The 14,794-nt window shown below is 47.5% G+C and overlaps 1 protein-coding gene across 1 annotated transcript in view; it reads right to left on the bottom strand.

Moving 5' to 3' along the window:
• The window catches only part of PLXNA4 (plexin A4), a 178,573-nt gene that overhangs the window by 154,117 nt on the left and 9,662 nt on the right, over window positions 1-14,794 (bottom strand). The window contains exons 2-3 of the mRNA XM_047095252.1: window positions 1,348-1,455; window positions 970-1,101 (exon numbers count right to left, since the gene is read on the bottom strand). Of these exons, the coding sequence (XP_046951208.1) occupies window positions 970-1,101; window positions 1,348-1,455 (240 nt within the window). The remainder of the gene's footprint in view (window positions 1-969; window positions 1,102-1,347; window positions 1,456-14,794) is intronic.

Consider the following 14,794-nt stretch of genomic DNA (forward strand, 5'->3'; position numbering starts at 1 on the left):
GGGAGTTCAGGCCTTGCTAATGAAGATGAATAAAGAGATGGGATCTGCCCCTCATGGCTGCTGCCTTTGTCACATACATATTCATGGACTGGAGGGACAGCTCCTGGGAGTGACCCATCCTACATAGAGATGAGAGAGATGAGGTATGGCAGTGCTAATCCACTCTTGAGGTGGGTGTGTCTTGAGGGGTGGAACACTCTGGGCTGTGCACTCCAGGATATACTCTTAAATATATGGAATTTTCAAGGTGATATTTATACTTCTGCCTGCTGCAGATGTATCAGTCCTTGTATAAGCTCAAGGACCCTTGAAGAACTTACATAGTACTCAGCTGAATTCCAGAAACAATCCCAGCTTTGCTACTTGCTACTCAATGTCAGTTAACAGTAATGTCTGCACCCTCTGTTCTTCCTGGCTTGGCCTCATGGAATTTGCTGGAACTTCATGTTAGAGTTATAGGTATACACAGGAAGGCTCAGAACACCAGCTATATCATCTCACCTCATACACACAGACCCTGTTTTTTGAATCTCCATCCATTTGATTGTTGTATGATGCTCCCTCAACCAAGATTTTTGGACAGCAAATCCTTGCCCACCATAGACCTCTAGGGTCCAGGAAGCTGACTTTGGTAGTAGATTGTACTTTGTGTAAGGAAATCTAGACCAAAAACTTGGGTACCTGTACCATGTTTTTCAAAAGAGAGTAAATGCTGGCCCTGAATCTATACTCACCATCACTTTGAAGTTAGTGGATTTGTTCTAGACTCCCAGATATTTTGATATTTTAAATGTTTCATCCCCTGTTTCAGTGTACTCAGCCTCAGTCCCCAGGCAGCTAACCAAAAGGATACACACTGAGCCAAATAAATCAAATCCCCTCTGCAGCTGGCCTCCTGTAGGTTTCTACTGAGCCACAGGCTAGCATTTTGCTGCAAGACTAATGTCTAACAGAGCCCAAGAGCCTTACCTGCCTTTCTGACATGATGTAGAGTTGCTCGTGGTCCTTGGAGAAGGCCATATCCCGGAGGACTGGGCCGGGGTCTACCACCTGCACAGTCTCATACTGGAGGGCACTGCCCCTGGGCCCATCTACCCGGATCTGTGGAGAAGAGGAAAAGGAGAGATGATGTGAGTTCAGATCCTATAAGTCAAGCTACAGTCCAGAGACCCTCCCAACAGCTAAGGGAGAGGCAGTGAGCTCTGCCTCCACAGTGCCCAGAGTCCAGGCTCTGAGGAGCCTGAGTGATAGAAGCCCCCCATGGGCTTCCTGCCGGGAATGGCAAAGAGAAGGGAAGGTAGGGAGACCAAACTGGGCTCCACAAAGCATGTTATCCTCTCTGGCTACCTCTCCGGTGTTATCCTCTCTGGCTACCTCTGCCTCAGACTTAAGTCTTTGAGGCCTGGCTTGTACATCTTTGGAGAAGAGGATGAGGTTGGTATTAGGGAGTGGGAGCTGGGGATTGGGTGAATAATGGGTAACTGAAACTGCCACAGATCAGTGCCATCATGTAATAGAAAGGCAATATTATTTGCTACATTTGTGCTCAGGAAATAAATTGGGTGTAAGGATGTGGGCTGATTCTTTGAAACTGTTACCCAGCTATCATTGCCATACTGTTGAGGGGAACCAGGCAAGGAGCCAACCCCAGCAGTTTCACATTGAGTGGGCTACTTCTGGCGATTAAACCATTGGCTTATGCTTCAAGCTTTAGAGTAGATGTAGGCCCTAGAGGTTCTATTTATGTCCCCAAAGAAGGGGACATGAGTATTCCAGGAAAATGCGTATTGGGCGTGAGTCATCTCCAAACTTCCGAGAACACTTAGCATAGTAGATTACCCCTGGGCCATCCACAGGACTTCCTAGAACTGCTTAGACAATGTGGAGACAACCAGGAGAGACTTTTGCCCACATCCCCCATAGTGGAGGACAAATCTAGAAAGACAGGGACTTCCCAACCCCACATGATGCTCATCCGACCCTGGGTGCTGGCCCAGGTCTCCAGCATCAGAATCGTCAAAAGTCTGGGCTCATGGATTCAACACAATCACTGCCCAGCCCTAATAATGCTACTTACTCACCTAAGTTGGGACCAAGGGAACATGGGAAGGGGAGGGGAACAGTGGAGGGAGACAGGGAGAGGCAGTAGCTACAGGGTCACCAAACTTGATTAGATACCATTTGTATATGACTCTGTAAGGTACCCACAATGTAATTTTAGAGATTTCAATAACAAAACTAAAAAAAAATTATATTCCATATATTCGCATAATGTCCTCTTACTTTTAATTTTTTTTTTTTAACGTTTATTTATTTTTGGGACAGAGAGAGACAGAGCATGAACGGGGAGGGGCAGAGAGAGAGGGAGACACAGAATCAGAAACAGGCTCCAGGCTCCGAGCCATCAGCCCAGAGCCTGACGCGGGGCTCGAACTCACGGACCGCGAGATCGTGACCTGGCTGAAGTCGGACGCTTAACCGACTGCGCCACCCAGGCGCCCCTTACTTTTAATTTTTAACCTTTCATGAGATCAAGGAGAAGAGAGGTTGTTCAGAGGAACCAAATTACAGAAGGGAAAAACCACAGTAATGTCAACTGATGACATCAATTCATCTGAAAGTCTGCTGCTTCTCGTTTCTTTTGAATTCACCGAATTTTGACACTAGGTTATTTTGTGATTTATGTGTTTGATTTTAGGTTCGTTCCAGGCTCTGTTTGTTTGCTTTCCTCTTAAGCACTATTTTTAAGCCCTTCCTACACATCAGGCACTGAGAAATGGTTTTGCACATAATTCCTTATTGGTGTAATCCTCTCAATCCTGTGGGCTTAGTGGTCATTTGTCCTGACTTGCATGGCCCCTCTAGCATCCATTCCACCCTCTCTCACCTTTGGGGCAAGATTGGACCCACCCCCTGCTTCCTGGGGGTGCTCCCTGATGGGCACAAGCAAATCAGTTTAATCTCATTCTGTTGCCACAGTGATTGAAAGAAAACAGGCCCAAGCCAATCAACATGTGCACTCAGAGCAAAGCAGGGCAAGACAGTGTTTTGTGATCAGAGAACAGAGAATTTCTCCTCATCCTCAAAAGGGTCAAAGAAACAGCTAGCTCCCAGAACTGTGGGCAGCCGTCTTGTAATAAAGAGAGGAGTTGAAACCAGGGAAGGTACAGAGATGGAAAAAAATTGGTCTTTGGTGACATCCCCGAGGCACAAAATGACCCCAAAGCCTGCCCTATGTCAGGACTTTCTAGTTACTCAAGTTATTTCCTTATCGTTAAAGGAACAAAAGGGCTTTCTGCAACGTCGAAAGTCCTAGGTGATATACTGATATAAGAGATGAGGAAAATGAGGCAGAGGTACATGAAACAATTAGCCTGAGATCTAAAATCTGGAGACAGAATGAGAATCCAGTTCCACTCTGAAGTCCATGCTTTTCCTATCATCGATTACATGAGACCTTGTTCCTTGATGGCTCTCATGTTTACTCCCTGGGGGGTGCCACCCAAATAAAGGCAGGGCACTGAGGTCAGTGTCTGTCTCTGGTCTACACAATTCCAGCGGTTTTCACTAGTCATTCCTAATTTTGATGCTGAAATACTTGAGCTTGACAAATATTTATTTTAAAAATGGAGAAATAAATCAATGAAGTTAAACCTCCTCTTTGCAGATTTCGCATTAAGTTCATGAGAACAAAAACAAAACCAAAACTGATAAAGGAGTTAAAGAAAATAGTTTTAGCTCTGAAAATCAAAATGCCTCAGATTCCAATAGCCCTCCTGCTTCTGTACCCACCCCCACACCACCAGATGTCCATCCTGGCCAGGTCTTTCCTTAATCTGAATGAAATGAGAGTTCATGCAAAACCAATTGGGATTACCACCCAAGTCTGACCGCGTGGCGATGGCCTTGGCCCCCAGCCCAGCCAGGCTTCATCCCCAGCTGTGAGTCAACTCTGGTGCAGCAGCACAAGAATGACAAGAGTGATACTGAGCACCCTGGCTTGTCTCCAGCCCCCTCAGGCTGCCGGCAGGAGTAGGCTCCCCTAGGGAATGCTGCTAGATATGAGTCCCATCCAGTGCCCATGGTCTAATCCCCAAGGGAAATTGGATTCAGTGTCTGATCAATCTTCTTTATCATTGGTCCCCCACTCCCTGCTCTTTAGAGCAAGGTGACAGGCTGGATATAGGTAGACATCAGAGGAAGCCAGGTGAGCTGGGGCAGGGACAGAGGGGGTGGACCAGAGAGCACCTAGGGCAAGTTTTCATGAGCCTTCCCCAGGGAGGGAAGATGGGGTTATGATTCCCCCTTCCACACTCCACCTGGGTGGGAAATCAGTAATTGGAAAGGCAGGGTTCCCTCTCCTCATACACCTCCCCAGTCCACTACTTATCTCAGAAAACAGAAAGGAAAGCATTCGTTCATCTCCCTGCTGAAAGAATCTCACACAGATCTTGGATAAAAGGAGTTTGTGGTAGGATTTGCTGAGTGATGGACAATCATAAAATTGAGGTAGGATGACCCAGTTGTGGGCTCCCTTGGTCTCCCACAAACAATAGCAACAAGAACTGCTAATAACTGGGTGGCTAGTGTGTGCCAGGGCTCATGCCAGCCTTTCTACATATATTAGCTTCTCATTTAAACCACAGAACTCTGTGCATTGATAGTGTCCCAATTACAGGTGAGGTACAGAGAGGTTTAGTAAGTTGTTTATGGTCACACATCTAGCGAACAGCATGGCCTTGACCCATACCAAGGTCTGACTGATTCTGTCCGTGCCTCCTTGTGTTTACATACCACACCAGTGCATGTTGAACCAGGTTCTTTCGGCTATATAAACCTGCATCCCTTCAAGAAATGAAAGCAGTTGGTATTAAACAAACAGCACCCTTAGAGTGCTGGAGGAACCATCTCTGTATCCACTACAGTTCTTTTGGGAGCGAATCATGCACATGAGTGAAGAAGATGCTGTCATGAATTTTCAAATAATGATCCCTTATATTTGTGTTTTATACCTTGCACAGCATTCTTAAATAACATTGTCTCACTGGATGGTTGTAAGATTTTTATGATGTTGACCACTAGCATAATAATCCTCATTTTACTGATGAAGAAACTGAGGTTGGAGCTGTCTTATGCATTGCCCAAAGTTGAGTGATAAAACCAGTGACAGCTGGGTCTAGAACTCAGGTCTCCTGATTCCTAGCTCAGTGCTTGCCTCTTAGCGATTTAGATTTTTCCAAAAGCCTTTTTGACAAGGTTCCACATGAAAAGGTATTTAAAAATAATGAGTCTCTGTGGGACTTTGGGCAGTTTGACCAAGGAGAGAGAACTGACTTAGAGACAGAAAAAGACCCGTTTCTGCATGGAGAAGTAGGCACTGGGGGACTTTTCAAGCACTGGTGTTATGACTTGTTTTATTTAATATTTTGTATAAGTGGTCTCAAGGAGGGAGCAGGAAACTAGGGAGATGATTCTAAGCCCTTTGGGATAGCAAGAAGGCCAATGATGGAGAGCGACTACAGAAAGATGGGGCATCCTCAGCAAAGTCTGGGGAGGGGAGCTGAACATGTGCAAAAGGCCTGGGATTGCGTGTCTCATGGGCACAGAGACTCAGCATTGTAGCCCCACCCAGCACAGCACCCAGGACATGGCTGGTACTAACAAGTAGTTCCTGATGAGTGTCAGCGAGAGCGTGGAGAAAGAATACTCTTGCTCACTGTTGATGAAAATGTAGATTGGGGGGGGGCCCTGGATGGTTTAGTCAGTGGTTGAGCATCCGATTCTTGATTTCAGTTCAGGTCATGATCTCATGGTTCATGAAATCCAGCTCTGTGCTAACAGTGTGGAGCCAGCTTGGGATTCTCTCTCCCTATCTCTGCCCCTCCCTGATGCATTCTCTCTTTCTCTCTCTCTCTCAAAAATAAATAAATAAACATTTAAAAAATGTAAATTGGTGCAGTCACTATGGAAAACTGTATGAGGGTCCTCAAAAATTAAAAATAGAACTACTTTATGATCAAGCAGTCCTACTCCTGGGTATTTATCCAAAGGAAACAAAATCAGTATCTTAAAGAGATAACTGCACTCCTATGCTCAATGTAGCATTATTTGCAATAGCCAAGATGTGAGAACAATCTAAATATCCATAGATGGATGAAAGGATAAGGAAAGATCATACGCATCTATATCTACACACACATATATACACACACATACACATATACATATGATATACATATATATTTGCTATATATGCATATATACACAAAACATATATATGTGTATATATTATCATATTATATATATATATATATATATATGTATATGTACATATATGTAAAGCCTTAAAAAAGAAAGAAAATCCTGCCATTTGCAGTAAGATGGATGAACCTGGAGAACATTATGCTATATGAAATATGTCAGACACAAAAAGACAAATACTGCATGATCTCATTTCCATGTGGAATTTAAAATAGTCAAACTCATAGAAGCAAAGACTGGAATGGAATGGCAGTTGCCAGGGGACTGGGGGTTGGGGAAGATGGGGAGATCTTGGTCAAGTGGCACAATGTTTCAGTTATAAGATGAATAAGTTCTGAAAATCTAATACAGCAATTGACTATAGTTAATAACACTGAATTGTATATTTGAAATTTGCTAAGAAGGTAGATCTTAAGTGTTCTGATCACACACACACACACACACACACACACAAGGAAACAGTAACTATGTGAAGCGATAGATATGTTAATTAACTTGATTGTGCCAAGTATTTCACAATACATCCGTATATCAAGTTGTATATCTTAAATACATACAACTTGTATTTGGTAATTATAAAAGATGGGAAAAAAATAAGTAGTTACGACATAAGTGATTAACTCCCTATGGGAAAAACAAGCTACATTCTACCAATGGGACCGTGGACTGATCAGAATGAGACCAAGGAATACTCAAAGTGAGAGGCAGGACCAAGAAAGGAGAGCTTAGTGTCATCATTCACTGTTCTAGATCCTCTGTGACAGTCCAATGGCCAGCAACATTCAAGCAGCATTCAAATAGGATTTCAGGGGAAAACAGACAAACAGAAGCCATTCTCCTGGCCAAGTTCACTTGAATACAGAATATCACGTCCATTTCACTCCTGATAAGGTAGAAACATAATCCAGATGCCTGCGAGAACAGCCTTGGAAAGATGCCTCAGGCCACAAAGACATAGCTGAGATCAAAGGAGATGCGTTGGCCAGTGGCTGTGGTTCAGTCAGCAATTCAAGGGCCACCTGAAGTTTGTGAGGTGACAGCTAAGAACAAACAGGATTTATTATTGTACACATCAGGACAAATAAGATTTATTATTTTACACAACGCAGATGATACTTGTGGATCACCTAAGCAGTGAGAAAGTAGATTTTTTTTTTAAGGTACAAAATGTAAAGATGCTGCTAATGTAAATTTGGGTGTTTAGAAGATGTTATTCTTTGAGGCTAACACCGAAGAGAAAATCACATCCTAACCCTACACGTCCCTTGACAGAGCGACATTCCACATTCATTCATCATCATCCAAAGTGCCTTTATGGAATGCCACTGTGTTCTAGGCTCCGAGCTAGCGTTTGAAGAAAGGGGTGTCTTCGTCCTGCCCTCCAGGAGGCCTCCTGAAGTGCTCAGCTATCACACAAATAAGGCCAAGTGGCGAATGCTACAACAGAGGGTGTTCATAGGCCTCTGTTCCTTCTTCCCAGGAGACCTAGCCACTGACTAGAGTATAACCAGGAATTATCAGCCCAGCCCCAAGAGAGGCTCAAGGGAGCATGTGGGCTACCAACATGGCACCCCCAACTCTCGAAAGTTTGACTAATAAAACACATAGTGGGTAATACCAGATTTATATAAAAGCCACCCTAGGAGACAAAGTCTCGTAGGTCCATAGGAAAATTGACCTGGAGTAGCACAATTAGTGGTACCAACAGATTTTATAAAGATATATCCATGTTGGCCAAGGGAAGTAAGAGTAAAAATATGTAAAAGGGGGTCGGAGGGGGAAAATGTGGTTGTCTTCACGCAGCACTGTCCTGAGGAGGCTGAGTGTGTAAGTGTGTTCTCTGTGGTAGGGCGTGGTGTCCCTTCAGGTCTCACCAAAGACCCAACAGAACGTTCTTCCGACCAGTACTGCCCCAAAGAAATATAATGCCCGTCATAAGTGTGGGTCACATGCGCAATTTTAAATTTTCTACTAGTGGGTACATTAAAAAAGAAACGGGTAGGGGCATCTGGGTGGCTCAGTCAGTTGAGCATCAGACTCTTGATTTTGGTTCAGGTCATGATCTCACAGTCCGTGGGTTTGATCCCTGCATTGGACTCTGTGCTGACAAGCACAGAGCCTGCTTGGGATTCTCTTTCTGCCTCTCTCTCTGCCTCTCCCTGCTCTCTCTCTCAAAAATACATAAACATAAAAAAAGAAACAGGTAAAATTAATTAATGAATTATAATTAGTTTTAATAATCTACTTTATCTGACCCAATGTGCCCCAAATATTATTATTTTCACGTGTATACAGTATAAAAAATTGTAAGTGAAAAATTGACATTTGTTTCCTTGTACTAAATCTTTGAAAACCTGATGTGTATATATTTTATATTTACAAGCAAACCTTAGAATGGACCAGCCATATTTCAGGTACTTTATAGCTACGTGTGACCAGTGACTATCATATTGGATGGCACACCTCTAGATTACTGTCACCCCTGTGTTCTGATCTACACTCTCCAAGCAGTGTTGTTAATAATTTGGCTGCTGACCATCCTTCTGGAGGTGACTTCAGTTGAGATCTTGCTCACTTCCTTCCCCTGCTACAATGCCCTTGTGTCTCCCGGGACCTTCAATTTATAGCAAGATGCATGTGCCTAACTGTCTTCGCTTTTCTGGAGCTTACGAGTTGTAAGCTCCAACGAACTGTGTGGGCCCCATCAGCCCAAGCAAGTTACAACAAGCAGCCGTGGGTGCTCGGTTCTGGTCCAGTCTAGCGCTCAGCAAGCTCGTTTGATGCAGCCATGCCTCTTCCCACATTCAGGCAACAGGCGCTCTGGGCACACCTCTTGCATGTCAGGAACCCCCTGTACCCTGGGTGACGGTCAAAACATTTAAGAACTGCTGAGGGAAAACCAAGCAGTCAGAAGACATGCTTGCAGGGGCAGGATCTCAGAAGCTCCCAGCTGCACCAGGCAATACTGTTGGGGGCAAAGGGCGGCTGAGATGGTGTGGGCGCTCAGGGTCCTGGGGGCACAGCTAGCTACCAATCACAGGGAAGACTTTCAATATTTAACAACTGTGAGTTATTCACAATAGCCAAACATTCAAGTAACCGCAATGTCTGTTGACAACTGAATAAAGAAAATGCGATCTATATATCACATAGATACAGTGTGTATGTATTATATATATAATATACACATACATACATACACACGATGGATACATACATATACACATACATACATGCATATCCTGCCATTTGTAACAACATAGAGAAACCTGGAGGGCATCATGCTAAGTGAGATAAGCCAGATACAGAAAGAGAAATATTTCGCGATCTCACTTATATGTGGAATCTAAAATAGTCAAACTCAGAAGCAGAGAGTAGAGGGGTGGTTGCCAGAGGCTGGGGAGCAGGTGAACGGGGAGATGTTGGTCAGGGAATACAAAGTTTCAGTTATACAGGATGAATAAATTCTAAAGATCTAACATGCAGCAATGCGACCATAGGGTATACTTGAAATTTGCCAGGTGTTTTCCTCACACACCATACACACAAAGAAAGAAAGGGCAACTGTGTGAGGTGATGGATATAGTAATTAGCTCAATTGTACCCACTATTTCACAATGTATGTATATATATCACAACGTCAAGTCATACACTTTAGATGTATACAATTTTCATTTGTCAAATATTCTTCAATAAAGATGAGAGAAGCAACGATGGGTGGGGCCACACTAGGACCAAATGATTGAACACCGGTCCTGCCTGGACCACACAGGAACCTCCGTCACAGCGTCTAGGACGCCCTGCACCGTCCCTTCCGTGTGGCCGACCAGGGACAGGCCCACACAGCCGGAAAGCATGCACGGGCACACCGACTCTAGGTGCACAGGCGTCCCCAGCCTGCCCTTCCCGCTCTATCTGCAGCCCGGGGATATTCCTAGGCGAGGCCCTCTTTCCCTCCAGCCCTTCTGCCAGTCCGCTGCCACCTCTCTTCCTCCCTGGCACGGTGAGTGTCTGCATTGCCAGGCAGAGCGCTATTAAAACATCAGCAGGGTGGCCTCTGCAAAGGTCAGCCATCCGGGGAGCTCCTGGCAGCTGCTTGTTTGTTTATTGGAACATTATCTGGGCCGGGCTGTTTATTTACATCCATTGAAGGATTGAACAATAAATACCGTCTCCCAGTAGCAGGCAGATGCTTGCACTAGACCGTTCTGGCTGCCTTCTTGCTTGGAATAATCTCCCTAATGAGCAAACAGTGCTATTCGTCTTTAAAGATGCAGGCCACCCCCTGGATCCCCTCTTTCCATTCTCACTTGCCCTAAACTTCCTGGTCAAGGTCTATACTGCCAGATTTCCGGGCTGGGCCCAGCTCCAAGAAGGAGAGGGTGGGGTCTCCTCTGGCAGGGGTTGGGGCTGAGGAAAGCCTAGGACAGATGTCCCCAGGACACTGAATTTCCACCTAGACGCTCAGACCTAAACACGAAGGAAAGTGGGAAACCCAGTGATGTGGGTGGCCGCATGGCCAGGCCTCCTTCACAGACTTAGTGGCGCAGGGCTTATAGAGAGGTACGCCCCACATTGAGGCAATGCCAGAGCCAGAGTTAGGCCTGTGTCCCTTTCAGGCTAGTCTCCAAAGGACCCAGGATCTCAAGGGACTCCTGTACAAGTACCCATAGAGGAGTCAGTTTGCAAAATGGAGCCTGTGTCGGGGCAGGCGGGCTGTAAACCAGAGGGGGCAGGTGGCGTGCCCAAGGAAGAGGTGAGGGATACAGGCTCTGCTCCCCTCAAGAGCCTAAAGCACACAGCTTTGGCTCTTGTAGGTGTCCTGGCTCCCTGTGCTGGCCTCGACCTGTCTCCCACTGAGGCAGAAACAGCAGGAAGAACACTTGGTGGGGAATAAGTGACCAGGATCCACTTTCCTGGGACACTGAAGGGCCACGGTGTCTCTCAGGAGGAAAATAACGAGCCTTTTGGATCTTATTCATACAGTTAATTCAGTTGGCCCCCCAAGGCTCTGAGTGATGTCACCTGGTCACTGTCACTCGGCATTTTGCCACACAGGCTGAAGAGCCCTAGAGTGCCAGCATCAGGCACAGTAAGCATTCCTTTGTTGAATGAATGAATGATGGAATGAATGAATGAATGAATGACTTGAGAAACTAACTCTGGGCCTCAATTGCTACAGTTGCAACCATTGGGCATACACCCACACTCCAACACACACATGATCTCTCTGTCTCCTGTCTCAACTCCCACACAGCCTCGAGAACTTCCCCTTTATAAGTGTACAACAAAGGGACGGAAGGCAGGTGATTCAGCCCCTGCATGGATGGGGAGGGCCTGGGAAGGGTGTGTGGGGCCTGCAGGAAGACAGACACCCACGTCAGGTCTAAGCATCACGGTGACTTGCTGGTTGCAGGGGTAAAGCTGTCCAGGGAAAGGGGCCCCTACCACATCTCCCTGTGCCCATGGAAGAGTTCCCTGGCTTGTAGGGCGGTGAACACCATGACCTCCAGATTCCAGTCACACTCAAGGGCCGTAAGTCTACCCTCTGCCAAGGGTAGCTCCCTCGGGCCCCAGGCACTCACTGTCAATATTCCTCTGGCCCCAAACCCGGGCCACCTGCAGACAGAACTTGACTCCTAACGTCCCGGGGCCCCCAGGGCTCTCACTCTAAAACCTACCCTCCCTCTCTGGAGCTTCCACCCCCTTTCCCGGATTCACTGTTCTTTTTCCCACGGCACTTGCGAGCTTCTCGCCTACTCTGAGACTTCCTCATCTATTGCGTTATCGTTGGTCTCCCTTGCTAGAATGTAAACTCCAAAAAGGAAAGGTCTTTATCTTTTGTGGTTGGTGGACGCATCCCAAACCCTTGAGCCCCACCGCGTAGTAGGCGCTCGATAGATTCTGGTTGAATAAATGAATGGATGGAAATGCTCCGACTACTCATCAACACCTCAAGTTGTCCTCACCATGCAGAGCTCCCTTATTGTACAGCAAGGAACCCAGACAGGCGGGGGTGTTCTCACTGGGAGATTCAGCCACGGGAGAGAAGCCGGAGCTGTGCAGCCCAGACCCCAGCGGGCCGGCAGTGCCCTGGCTCGCCACAGAGTGGACTCTTGCTGTAGCCACCCTCCTGCCGCCATTCCCAGGGCTCGGAATGTGGGCTTAGACCCTGCTTCCGTGTTCACACAGCTTCAGCTGCCCCAGAATAGTACAATGAGGGCGCTTTGGTTTGATTTCCTGATTCCAGCCAGGAGGAAAAGGATGTAAAGGGAACTGCAGGAGTGTAAACGGTAATTAATTAGGCCCCGTGCGTGCGTGAATCCCGTGCCGTGTTACCGAACACTGTCGGGAAAATGGGTCCCTTTGGGTCTGTCAACACACACTCATGAAACTGAATGATGATTTCTAGGTTGCCATTAGGACGTGTCACCTTGCATTGCCACAAACAGAGAAAATTGGGAACAGTGGCCTCCGTCCCTCCCCCGACCTGTTTGGGTGCTGACACAAAGAACAACTCTAGGAGAGAGGGAATAAAAAGGAAGGTCAGCATGGCGGATATCAAGGAAGTGCCAGAAAAAGGCTCAAACCAGCACATCTCAAATGTAAAATATTTAAAACCAGCCTCTCTTGCTGCACCCCTCCAGAGACTCACCCTTCCAAAGAGCATGGGGCAAGTTACAGGTTTGAAGCTTGGGTGGGTCATGCAGAGTGTAACCCCAGAGTCACCACTCGTTTGAGTAGCCTGTACCCCAAAGCCTGGTTGGCCACTTCCTGCATGCCTCTGGCCACAAAGGAGCCCGGACAGACCGCACCCACTCCTGGAAAAACAGGATGAATAGAGAGTTGATTCACCGTCTGCCACGAGCCGCGCCATGTGCTTTACACACATCGGCAGGTGCACCGTGGTCTCATCCACGTTACAAAAGACCCGAGTCCTCTGGCTCCTGAGATGGGGCTGCAGGCAGAAGAGCACGGGGGTAAAGCCCAGGAGCAGACGACGGGAACCCCACCTCTGCCACTCAGGAACTCTGTGGCCGTAGATACATCTGCCAAACTTTGAGTATCACTTCCCTCAGACGTCAAACAGATATCGTTATTCGTATTGTGGGAGTCTGATCATGTCGCAAGCGTGTAGAACACTTAGCACAGAGAAAGGGGTAACAGTTAAGTTTCCATAAAAGTTAGCCATGATCACTATGGAGGCAATTCAAATGAATTGATCCCGTGACTCCCACTCATCCCCAGTGGGAGTAGCAATCGTGTGCGCTGTAGAGAGATCAGATGTGGCCCACAGATCGGACTCCAGCATCCGACAAGGTCACCTAGGCGTTAGAAAGAGAAGAGGACCTATGGCTCCACTCTGGGCCACCTGAGGCAGATGAGAAAGGAGGCACTGCTGGACAGAAGATAGGAAACTGGGTGGAGAAGGGTCTGTGCACATAGACGGAATGTTCAGACGGGCATGCCGCCAACATGGAGGCACACACCTTCACACGGCTGTCCTGAAGCTGGGGGATTGTCCGGGAAACCCTGAGCCTGTCTCCACTTTGGTGTGATTCAGAAAGCCAGCGACTTTATGGAGAAAGAAGAAAGCAGCTTCATGCCTATGGCTTGGGGAAGCCACAGGAGGGGAAGTGGAGTACCACAGCCTGGCCTCGCAGACAGGAGAGGCATCTCTGAGGACCCGTCGCAGGCAGGAGGCAGAGTCAGAGCTGGCAGGGTGCTGAGAAGCTTCCCAGAGATGAAGCCATGCCGCATACAGTGTCAGGGACAGAGTCCTGGACCCAGAATCAGTGCTCCTGATTCTTCATCCACACTCCCCTCCTGCCTCTTTTATGAGAGACAAATCACTCTTCACCCTGTCCTCCCACACAGTCTCTGAGCTCCATGTGTCCCCCGCCAAATAAGGGGCCATCCCCTCTCTTCTGCACTCCCCCAACGGTTGCAGTCACAAAGGGGTTAATGCACAGAGGCGCATCATGACAGCAAGAGGCTGGTGTGCAGTCAGCAATCCTCTCCTGCTGGAAACCCAACTCCTCCGGAGTGGTACCCAGCAGGTGCTTCACGCAGCTGTGCCGGAACGAGAAGAAACCCCTGTCCAGCTGGAGCACCCAGGGAGAACGGAAGTAGAGCGGAGCCTGGAGACGGATGGACTCTTGCATGAGCTGTGGCAGGGCCTCCAGGATCTTCAGGGGTCCTAACCAGCTGGCTCCTGGCTCGGAGGACAGAAGCTTCCAGCATAGGGCCTGGCACAGAGTAGAGACTCAAGAATCAAGTGGTGGCTGAATGAAGGCTGTAGGCTTTGTCCGGTTTTCTCCCAGCTCGGAGGCAGCCCCCCACCCTTCGGGTCTCCTAGTTATTTTTCTCATCCTTAGCCAGCCATTTCCGTCTCCAGACCATCCTCTATATTCTGCCATGGGCACCCTAGAGGCCAGGTCTTCGCCCCAGGCCTCCCCCATACCCCTTGCTCACTCCAGGGACCACCCTGTCCATCCTCCTCCTCACCCAGCAACCACGTGGCACTGCCCAG

Source organism: Lynx rufus, unplaced genomic scaffold (genome assembly GCF_022079265.1).
Source record: "Lynx rufus isolate CCGP_SWC_20201006 ecotype Redwood Valley unplaced genomic scaffold, mLynRuf1.p SCAF_4, whole genome shotgun sequence".
In the NCBI taxonomy this organism is placed as follows: Eukaryota; Metazoa; Chordata; class Mammalia; order Carnivora; family Felidae; genus Lynx; species Lynx rufus.